This window comes from Fundulus heteroclitus, chromosome 22 (genome assembly GCF_011125445.2).
Source record: "Fundulus heteroclitus isolate FHET01 chromosome 22, MU-UCD_Fhet_4.1, whole genome shotgun sequence".
NCBI classification, from domain to species: Eukaryota; Metazoa; Chordata; class Actinopteri; order Cyprinodontiformes; family Fundulidae; genus Fundulus; species Fundulus heteroclitus.
In genome coordinates, this window is record NC_046382.1 from 9,318,694 (window position 1) to 9,330,761 (window position 12,068).

The window sequence follows — 12,068 nt, forward strand, 5'->3', positions numbered from 1 at the left end:
TCACCATTACTTCCATAAACAGTGCGCTGCTGTGTGACGTCTCCTTCATGCGGGTCGTTTTGCGGTCTTGAACCGTTCAGACAGAAGTCTGATGGCGGTCGCATTTAATAGTAGTATGAACGGACATCTAAAAAAAACAGATTTCAGCAAAAAAAAAATCTGAATTGAGCATCAAGACCTGCAGTGTGAAGGTAGTCTCAGTCTGTCCACTACAATGGTGTGTTCATCAGCACCAAACGCTTTACTGATATGAACAAAACTTCATATGTCCTTGTAGAGGAGTATAAAAAGTATCGCAGCACATTGATGCATTTATCACAATCAAAGCGGTACTTTGTCAAAATGCTTTCAACAATATTTTGATGTTTCACCCACCAGAACCAATTAACAAAGGTTTGACCGGCTGACCAAATTATTTTATTGTTATTCACTTAGGTTGCAGTAGGATTATGGCTTCTAATGAAGATATGGGCTGCAATACTTTGCCACTGGAGTAGAGCAAATGCAAGAAAATTTTCTCGGATAAACCGGTAGTACATTTGTCTCTTGAAATACATCATGTTGTGGTTTTAATTTGGAAAACACTGAGCAGAAAACATTTTATCTTTTCTGAATAGCAAAACATTCGCTTATTAGAGCAGCGGTTCATCTTTTCCCATTTAAAATGACCCGATTTTACCCTGCTGTACTTGTTATTTGGGATGATGTGGGTGTCAGGCCCCTAGTCTGAACACATCTCTGCAAAATGCCCACAATGCGCCCTCCTCTAAGCCCTTCCACAACACCAGTCAGCCCTATAACCTATTGAGTAACAAGCTTGAATTTTCTATTTGTTGCATGCTGTGAAGAGAGACCAGCTGTTTGTGTGTGTGTGTGTGTGTGTGTGTGTGATGTAAAGGGTCGTTTTCCTCCCATGTGCAGCAGTAAACGGGTCAGTGCGTCTCTGGGGTGAGCTGGACTGAAGGATGCAGCTTACTGACCTGAGGCTGCATGTCTACACTGGACCACGGGTGGTGCGCTGACCTCACATCTCAGCTCGGCTGGAGGAGAGGAAAAGCAGGTTTAAATATGCTGAAGTCAAACTCTGCCGAGTTTCTGCCCTGGATTTCACTCTCCTCCACTTTCGCCCTCTCATAACCGCTTTCGCTATTTGCTATTCAGGCACCGTGCACTGGTGGACTGATTCTGTTTGATATCTCATAGATTTCTTTTTTTCTGGCATTGTGTGTATAAATATTACCTACCCTTATCTTTTCCTTCGCTAACCTCTGTGTCCCAGTGTGCTTTGTGATCTATTATTTCTTAAAAGGAGCTAAATAAATAAAGTTTTAGTTTATTTTAAAATAGCAACATACAGTGTATTTTGACCATGCTGGACAACATGTTACAACCAGCATTAGGGACATACGGGGTCCTTAACGCTGGTAAGCACGGCGTATCAGTCTGGAAAGCCGCTGGCACAGCCTGATCTTAAAGGCAGGACCAACAGGGTCAGGATTGAACCAATCAGATAGCTACATATGTGACGCAAACTTCAAGCAGCATGCACCGTTTTAGTAACCTGACTCTCACCACATGGATTCAATTCAATTTTATTTATATAGCGCCAATTCATGAAACATGTCATCTCGAGGCATTTTACAAAGTCAAAATCAGTCAGATTATACAGATTGGTCAAAAACTTCCTATATAAGGGAACCAGTTGATTGCTTCAAAGTCCCGACAAGCAGCATTCAGTCCTGGAGAAGCGTAGAGCCACAGGGAGAGTCGTCTGCACTGTCCATGGCTTTGTAGCAATCCCTCATACTGAGCAAGCATGAAGCGACAGTGGAAAGAAAAACTCCCCATTAACGGGAAGGAAAACCTCCAGCAGAACCAGGCTCAGTGTGAACGCTCATCTGCCTCGACCCACTGGGTGTTACAGAAGACAGAGCAGAGACACAACAAGAGAGACAAAAAAGCACAGAAGCACACATTGATCCAGTAGACAGCATGTAGTTCTACTGAGCTCCACACATGTATGGAGCTTTGAGGAACGAAATCCACTCTTAGAGCAGCCAGTTGTTGAGTTATTAAATGGTAAATGGCTTGTACTTGTACAGAGCTTTAATTAGTCCAACAACCCCAAAGTGCTTCACACTACAGTCATTCATCCATTCACATCCTTACGGTGGTGAGCTATGTTAGTAGCCACAGCTGCCCTGGGGCAGACTGACAGAAGCGAGGCTGCCAAACATTTGTGCCACCGAGCGCAATTTGGGTGAACGACTGAGAAAGTAGGGGCAGATACCAACGCAGCGTCTTTTGTTGTAACCATAATATGTCTGTCGAGGTGATTTTCAGGACAGATCTGTTCGCTATTTGACACATAAAAGCAAACTATTCAAGCTTTACTGCTCGACGTTTGTCCGAATCTGATTTGGCCGCGGCGCGTACGCACTTGCACATTTTTTAGGTTTGAAGATAAAAATATTAAACCTAATAATCCTAATTAAAACAGATAAAAAAGAAGAAAAAAATAACACAACTGCACAGGAAATCAACAGTTTGAAGTTAACTCAACCTTTAACAGTCCTGTGATAATTTTGTTGAAGTGGAAACTTTCCCGGAGCTCGTCTGCGGTTTAGCTGCCGTGTCATCCATCTGCCTTTCTAGTCAGAAAAATGTAAGCCAAGAACAAACTGGTCGGTTACAATTAAAATCCTTTTTGTAAAAAAAGATTTGATAGATCTGTCAGTGCTATAATAATTAGGTGTAAGAAACACTGATACATCATTCAAACTGTTTTAGTGTCAAGGTCCTTGCGCTTCTGATTAGCAGGACAGCACAGGCTGTTAGGCTTTTCAGTAAGGCAAACCTTTTTTTTCTAACATGGGAAGTAAAATGTCAGAACAGGGTTGTCAGAAACTATAAATGAACAAAGTAGACCACAGGAGAATCTGTTCCACTATAAAAGCCTTTTCTAATACACATGAGTGACGGAGAGGACGTTTTGTTCTTTAAAGCTAACAATAAACCCTAAAACTAAATTGTTGGAGGGAATGGAACGAGCACACACTAAACTGATTTATTTGGAAAGGCACATTTCTGCTAGAAATGATATATTAGAAGTGCTGCAGACTGCAGATGGACTAAATTACAACCTTCTGTCCAAACCCTTTATTGCTTTTTCTTTTTGGACATGAAGGCAGTGGGATGTTAATAACTTTATTTGATGTCTATTTTCAAGACTCCTTTTTTTGATTCAATATTTAGTAGCTGTTTTTTCCTGGAAAGCGGTGACTATTAGGAATAATTTAGTAACTCCACCTGCTCCATCCTACCTAACCACAACCTCCTTTACCTTACAGAAATTTCTCACTTTTCATATGACCCCATTACTTTTTAAGATTGTGATTATTTTTTAAAGATAGAATCAACCAACTTCAGGGCTTGATAACAAAAGGTCAGCCCATATATATATATATATATATATATATATATATATATATATATATATATATATATACACACACATTTTTTCATGCTTTGGTATAGATATTGTCATTTCTTAAGTCTATATAAATACAGGTGTGAATAAACAGGAAGAGTAATGGAATAAAAGAAAGTTTTAGATGCAGCTAGCCCACTGATGAATTGTGCTTTTTTAGAACAGGCTTGAGGGCACCACATGTGGTCCTCGGGGAGCTACTTGGGTTGGTGACCCCTGTACTAGACAGTATATATGCTCAATGCATCCTTTTTCATGGATTACCATATTAACTTACCATGGATATGTTTGAATGAGGCCCTCTGTGAACAGTCAGATTCTTGAGAGACAACCTTTTCTGGCTGAACACCCTTTAGGAGGGACGGACTGTCAGGTTAGCAGTCTTCCCTATAATTGCGTGGGTCACAAGAAACATTTTTCTACTGAAATGTATTTTTATTGTCAAACAGAATTAACATTTTCTAAGAAACTGAATTTTGGGTTTTCATTACCTGTAAACTCTTCTTATCAAAAATAAAATAAATGTGTGTTGTGACTATATGGAAGATATGAGCTATTTTGAACTCAATTAGTGTTTCAAGCATGTAATGGTATTTCATGTTATTAAGAGCACCTGTAATGCAGATAGACTAAATTCCAACCTTCTGGGTGACAGCTTGTCCAAACCATGTACTGCATTATTGGACATTGCATTTAAAACAGCTGGCTGTAAATAAAATGTCTTGATGTCTCATTTCCAAGAATATTTTTGATTCAGTATCTAGCAGCTGTCTTTTCCTGTAAAGTTCTGACTGTTAGGAATAATTCACCTGTTCTTTCTCGGCACTTTATTCTGCTCTGCCTCGGAGACATTTCTCATAAATCAGATGACAGCGTTAATCTTTAAGTATGGCTCTATCATTCCTCACCTTACTGGAGGGCTCACGTTGCTCTTCTCTCGTCTGCTCAGCAGAACAACAACTGGCAGTAATGCCAAAGGACTTGAAAGAACGTGACAGACAGTTTGAATTGGTCGGCAATTGGTCCACCACTGGCTGCTGACCTGCTAAATATGACTGACTGTGTCAAGAAAAGGTGGGACATCTGCCAAATTAGATGCATCAGTTTTTGGGCACAGTTTTCAGTTCAATTCAGTTTATTAACATAGTGCCAATTCACAACACATGTCATCTCAAGGCACTTTACAAAGTTAATTCAATAAAACCCTCGAGACAGATTGGTTAAAAAGTGTTATATCTAAGGAAATCCAGCAGATTGCTTTAAATCATTGACTTGCCTCATTCAATCCCTCATACCGAGCAAGCATGTAGCGACAGTGGAGAGGAAAACTCCCCTTTAACAGGAAGAAACAGGCTCAATGTGAACAGCCATCTGCCCAACACTAACCATAAAATCTAAACTATATTAACAATAAATGTATTTTCTCACTAAATCAGTGAAATTTTCATTTAAAGACTTTTTTTTCACAATAAAAGTGCAGCAACATGCTAAAAACAAAGGGACAGGCATGCAAATCACCAGAAAAGTTAAATAACATAAATAAAAAACTTTATTAAAAGTTAGTATTGTAAAAATAGATCAAAACCATCATAAAAATGTGAGTTTGCGTTTAAAAACATGGACAATCTTTGCTTTGTTGGCTTCTTCAGGCTACTCAACAGGTCAGAGGCGTCATAATTAGTGATGCCTTGCTTTAAGCTGTTATTTATTTGCATCAATAGTGACTTCTGCAAGTTGTGAAAGCGTGCATTAGAAACGCTGCACTGTACTGAGAACGTGTGAAACACTGGCAACATGACGTAAGGAGGTTTTCCTTCTATTTCAGCTTTACTTTGCCTTCATCTTTGTTTAATAAATGATGACATCTGTGTTGTGTGGTTTTGTACGCTTCAGATTAGACTGAAATAAATACAGGACCCTTTAAATCCATGGATTTAACAAAGGCTGCACTTTCTTTTTTTCCTTTTACCACAACTGTATAAAACCACAGGCAAAGTCATTTTGGGTCTTTGCTGTGCTCTTTTTTGTGTGAATACACGAAAAATGACAGGAGACTGTCTCGTCTATCTCTGTGTGGTCAAGCAAAAGAAAAGCAACATACAGAAGGTCCCAGACGGGGACAGTGACAGAGAAAAGACGCAGACTGAAGCCAGAGGAGGGAAATGGAGCGTGCACCTATCTCTGTCTAGTCTTCCTTTCTGGTTGAGTGAAGTGGATCCTCACCTGGCATATTTTTTTTTTTTGCTTGACCTCATTTTTGCTCCTTTTCCTAATCAGCCATGTCTCTTTTTAAAGCTTTCCGATTGTTAATATGTCATGTCTTAAAGGACAAAAACCTGCTCCTCCCTCCCTATCCTCCCTTCAACCTGCCCTAACCTGTCCTTCCCTGCATCCCTTCAGGACGCATTTGAAGTTCTGGCTGAGCACTATGAATTCAACGACCTTCAGGGGCGATGCTTGGCCTTCAGGAGGGCCGCTTCTGTCCTGAAGAGCCTTCCCTGGGCGGTGCGGTGTGTGGAGGCCACGCAGGACCTGCCATGCCTGGGTGAACATACTACGGCTATCATGAAGGTAAGGCCCAGAAAAACTATTTGAGCTTTAATTGAGCTTTGATAAATGCACTGCTTTGAAAACATTTTTATACCCCTTGGACTTTTGTCACATTTTCTCATCTAGATGCGTTGTAGTAAATAATTGGTCAATGGGAGAAAAAGTACAGATGGCTTTTTTAAGTTTTATTACATTTTTTGAACCTAGAAATAACAAAAAAGCGCGTCTTGCAATCGTATATACCGTATTTTCCGGACTATAAGTCGCTCCGGAGTACAAGTTGCACCAGCCATAAAATGCATAATAAAGAAGGAATAAACATATATAAGTCGCACTGGAGTATAGGTCGCATTTTTGGAGGAAATTTATTTGATAATATCAAACATCAAGAAAAGACATGTCATCTTGAAAGGTAATTTTAAATAAAAATAGAACGGAGGCAACAACAGGCTGAATAATTGTACGGTTAGCTTACGCTACATGACACAACTGAGAACGTGCCTGGTATGTTAACATAACATATTAAAAGCTATTCAGATAACTATAGCATAAATAACATGCGAAGAAGTTAACCAAAGCGCCCGTGTCACTCCAAATAACTAAAATCCAGTGAAATCTTCATCCTCGGTGTCACTTTCAAATAACTCCGTTAACTCTGGAGGTAGAAGATGCGGCACTTCCGCTTCTACGTCGCTTACGTCTGATTCAACACAGGCCTAGAGCGCCCTCTTGTGGTTTGGTGGGAAAATAACAGGTGTAATGATATACCGGTAATAAATAATTTCACACATAAGTCGCTCCAGAGTATAAGTCGCACACCCGGCCAAACTATGAAAAAAAACTGCGACTTATAGTCCGAAAAATACAGTAACTTATCTAAGTCAATACGATGACCTACCTTTCACTGCATTTGTATTTTAGCAGTCTAGCTCTGGCTGTATGTTTAGAGCTGTCCAGTTACGAGGTTAAGCAACGCTCCAGACTCACATCCCCCGCTCAGGGTATCTTCCATGATTGTCCTGTATTCAGGTCCAAGCATCTTTGCACCGACTCTGATCAGCTGCCATGTTCCTCGTGAAGACAAGCATCTCCACGGCGTGATGCTGCCAGTACTGTGTTTCACGGTGGTGTGTTCAGGAGGTTAGCTTCCCACCACAAAGTGTTTTACATATAGGCTAAAAAAAATACAAACTTTAATTTGGTCTCATGCAATCAGAACATCTTCTTCCCCAATTTCAGGGCGTCCCCTTATGTTGAAGTTTAAGGAGGACCCAAAGAGGTTTAATAATAAAAGCTAGTGAAAAGTACAAAATAGTCTGACACAAGGAGATCAGGCAGGAAACATGGGAACTGCACTGGGCATGAGGAAAGTGCCAATCAGAGGGACGATGAATCAGGCAGACAACGGAGAGAACGGAAAAATCAGGCGGAGCGACTGGGAGCATGAAGTCAACAGGAAGAAACCTGCGAGGAACAGAGAGAATTAGAGAGACTAGAAACTGAAGTTTGGTGAAGAAAATGAGGCAGAAACCAGTGAAGGCAATCAGGAGGAGACGAGAAACGGCTGAGACCAATTAAATGAAACAGGAAATGTTATAAAATGTATATACAATGAACCTATTCAACAAAAGTAAGAACTAACACAGGAGCAAGTAGAAAATATTAACAGGAAGAAAACAGAAACATAAAGAAAATAAAAAAAACCTCAAGAATCATAGGTATAAAGGCATGACTAAATAAAGCCCAACTCAGCACATTAAAGCAGAGTTAAAAGTAAATATATCTGGAGATCGTGTCGCCCCCCTACCTGGTTAGTGTGGGTCTGTGAAATGCACGACTAATCATTGTCCCCTCAACATATTCTTCCACCTGAGCGGTGGATCTCTGCAGCTCCTTCAGAGTTGTCATGGGTCTCCATGCCGCTTCTTTAATGAATGCTCCCTTTGCCCGGCTTGTTTGGTTTAGGTTTGATCCCTTGTAGGTTTGTGGGTGAGCTGTAGTCTCTCCCTTTTTAGGTGATGAATTGAACAGCACTGAATGAGATGTTCAAATCTTGAGATATCGTTTCATGACCCTGGGCAGAAAAAAAAAATCACCACCAGGAAAAAAAAGGTTGTTGGAGTGCCTTTAGCTCTGATTACGGCACACATTCGCTGTGCCGTAATCAAAGCTTTTGCGATTGGCTTTTGTAATGTCACAGGATTTATTACCACCCAGTTTTATGTTCATTTTTCACCAAGACCTTGCATTTATTACGGTAGGGTCAGCCCGCTACGCACAGCCTTCTCCAGTACATCCCAACCTTCTCCAACCTCCTTAGATGTTTTCTCTGCCAATGACTTGATCCTTCTGAAACAGACTAACGTCTTTTCCTCAACCAGAGGACGCGTCGTTCAACATGGTTGTTTAAAGAAAAGAGAAGCAGCTCATTGCACCAGCTGAGCTTAAATAACTTGCTGCCAGCTAAAATATAATCACACATGCCGTAATTATCCAACGGGAGCAATTATCAAAATACAAAATACTCCCTGACCTGTCTGCTGTGTTCCTTGTCTCCATGATGCTGTTCTCTGACAAAAATAAGTCCTCAACTGAAGAACTGGATTTATACTGAGACTAAATTTTACAAACACTATTTTCGTACTAGGTGATTTTTGACGGCAATTGGTTGCACTGGATTTGATTTAGGGGCATTAAAGTCGAGGGACCTGAAAACAAATACACACCCCATTCAGATTTTATTTTATTTTTTAAAACCATTCATCCTCTCTTCTTCCCTCACCAAACATTAAATTTTTTTGTCTAAGTCCATCACAAAAAAATCCAAATAAAATACATAGAAGTGTTGGTTTGTGATGATACGTGAAATAGTTTCATGGTTTTCATGATTATTATTGAAAGACAAGTAGAGGAAAAAAAGTTGAGAGCCTTTCAATGGGCTCGGGTTCATAAATGTTTACGGGAATGACATCACTGAATATCAGCTTTTCAGAGCTTGATAGGCGCCTCTGATTAATTTCCTTCCTGATTTGGTATCAGGAATCGAATCAGATGAGAAAGAAAGAAGACAGTGATCAGTGGTTTTGCTTATGCATAATTCAGCTGGTGATAATGAAGGTTGAAGCCCAAAGGTAAAGTTGTTTCTTGAAGTAAAATATGACCTTCAGCGTGTTAAATAATTCATCAGAAGTACAAAGCCATGTTTATATTTACTAACTGTCGTTTTACACCACAACACTAACACTTTAATTGGTAAATGATTCATTATTAATGGATTAATCTTTGAATATAGATGTTTATTAGCACAATACTAAACCAAATACAATCGCTTGCTGATACACCGCCCCTGGTCTGTTGGATTAATTTTTCTTTTTTATTCATAGGGTTTAGTTTGAAAAGTTGTGAGACGCACATAATAATTTTTTTACTTGATTTTGTTTTTATTTGTGTTAGAGTTTTCCTGTTTCCCCCCTTTTTGTCAGATAATAATGTTTAGGATTAAAAAAGAAATCTTATTGTTAGACAAAAATAATAACAGGGAATTCAAAGTGCAATTTAAAAATTCAAATTTTACTCATTAGGGAGAAAAAGTCATATCGAGCGTGGTCTTGTATTAAAAAAAAGTTACATCCCACAAAACATATAACTGGGTGTGTCTTGATCTGCCGTCAAACGTAGACTTTATTGTTATTCAGCTGGACGTTCACATTGTGCATTTGAGCAATATTTTGTTGTAAGGCCTTGAGTGAAAACAGAAGACAAAACAAAATCGTTATAAATATAAATATGTATGAGGAATGTAGCAGCAAAAAGACATTTTTATATGTACAGAAAGTTATGTATAAGGCAATATGAACAGAGCAGATGTATGCAGCAGCTGGATGTACTGCAACAATGAACGGACCACAGTGTGCTGCAGATAGTTCAGCTACTCAGTTCACAGTGACCAAGTAAAGTGAATAGTTTTGTATGTATGGAGAGGGGTATTATGGGGAGTTTAGCAGTGTTATGATGTGTGGAATGATGCTGTTGTGGAATCTGGTTGCTCTGCATTTGAAGCTGCTCTTGTCAGAGTGAAGCAGGGAGAACAGTCCATGATGGGGGTGGGTCATCGACTGACCACACCAATCTTTTGCGGAGCCATCCACCATTAAGAACACCAAATTTGGCGAGGATCTGAGTGAAATAAAGTTGTTTATCCAAATTCCAATGTGATCCAGTGGAGCTGTTTGTGGTTTGACAAAGCTCATCCATACGAAGTTTGGAGTAAATGGGACCATGCATGTCATTTAGAGGTAAACCTATGCAAATGGAGAGCTTTGGAAATTGGCTTTTCTGCCACAGTCGCACTGTTACTGTTCAGAGTAGGATCAATCATCAACATGTTCTGTTGGATCACACTCTGCTTAAAACTTGTATGTCAGAAAATAAAATGAGGACATCCAATAGTGAAACAGGTAACTTACTGTGGGAGGAGTTCCCTCTGACCCAATGTGTGTAAAAGAGATAAAATGGTGATTTTGGTTGTAAATGGCTGACTTCCTGTAGGTTTTTCTTTTGGTCCTGAGAATTTCATAATTCTCAGACAAAGCATGGCTTGGGGCTGATTGTTTTAGTGCTACTGGGGGGCGCTGTGTGGAGGAATCAGGCCACACCCACAAAATGTTGGGCTGGATTCCTGTGTGGAGTTAGACTAGGGTCGATCATATTGATTTTGGTGCAGGTTTTAAGATCTATGTGGAATCATCCTACATACTGCATACTGACCAAATTTGAAGCTGATATCTGAAAATCGGCAGGAGTTTGGTAAAATTCGACATGTATGAAAATTAAAAATTGCCAAAAATTACTCTTTGCACCAGAATGGCATGCCTTCAATAGGCTTTTTTCTTGAATTGGGGAGATCTATCTACTGTATGTACCAAATTCCAAATCTCTACACCTCACCAGACCGTGGAGCTGTTTGGCCACGCCCGTTTTTTTTTTTTTTTTTTAAATGTCACAAGGGGGGCAATTTTAGGTGAGGTGAGTTTTTGAATATGTTAAGGCCTCCAAATGGCCAATTCATTAGGGAGAATAATAATAAGGGATGATAGGATCACCATAGGCCGTCGCAGCACTTTTGCTGCTCCGGCCTAAATAATTGCTGTCAGTCCTAAACCATAATTTTTGTTTGACCTCTGTGGTGTTCTAGATATTCTTCTTGGTTCTTTTGTGCCTCCTGGATGAGTCTTCTTGAATAATTTTGGTAGGCGTAACTATCCTGCAGACCCAAACTACAAAGAAAAACTGTGGTAGGAGCTGAAGAGTTGACTAGAGACAGTTACAAGGTTGGCTTTCTATCTCCTGAAGAACATTTCCAGGATTAAAGGACTGATGTCTCAGCAGGATCTGGAAAAACTAATCCATGCGTTTATTTTTAGTAGAACTGATCCAGAACGCTGCTGCCCGCATCCTCACTAAGACTAAGAAAGTAGAGAACCTCACCCCAGTTCTAAAGTCCTTACACTGGCTCCCTGTATCTCAGAGAATAGACTTTAAAATACTTCTGTTAGTCTATAAATCCCTGAATAGATTAGCACCTAAATACATCACAGACTTGTTATCAGTGCATCAACCCTCGAGACCACTAAGGTCTTCTGTTCTAGTTAAACTGTTTTACTGAAACATCATTAGTTTAAGTTTGCAGTCCAACTGTTTTAATGTTGGCTTTTAGTTTCCATTTTCCTATGTTTTATTTTGGTTTATTTCTTGCACATTTTATTCCAACTGGCTTTTATTCCGTTTTTATTTTCCTAGATTTTAATCATGTAAAGCACTTTGCAATGTCTTTGTACTGAAATGTGCTATATAAATAAATTTGCCTTGCCTTGCCAAGCAGGAACCAACAAACCTAAATGATTTTAGAGCCTTTCTGCACAGAGAGAGGGGCTGAAAAGAAACATGTCCATCCTGGTAACCCACTACAAACTCTGTTTTAGTGCTGTGGTTGGCAGCATGGATTTCTGCACAACTCGTGTTTTGCTTC

The 12,068-nt window shown here is 39.7% G+C and overlaps 1 protein-coding gene across 1 annotated transcript in view; it reads left to right on the plus strand.

Annotated features, from left to right (window-relative positions):
* Window positions 1–12,068, plus strand: part of dntt (deoxynucleotidyltransferase, terminal) — a 134,570-nt gene that overhangs the window by 33,069 nt on the left and 89,433 nt on the right. Inside the window, exon 4 of the mRNA XM_012862358.3 lies at window positions 5,891–6,061. Within this exon, the coding sequence (XP_012717812.2) occupies window positions 5,891–6,061 (171 nt within the window). The remainder of the gene's footprint in view (window positions 1–5,890; window positions 6,062–12,068) is intronic.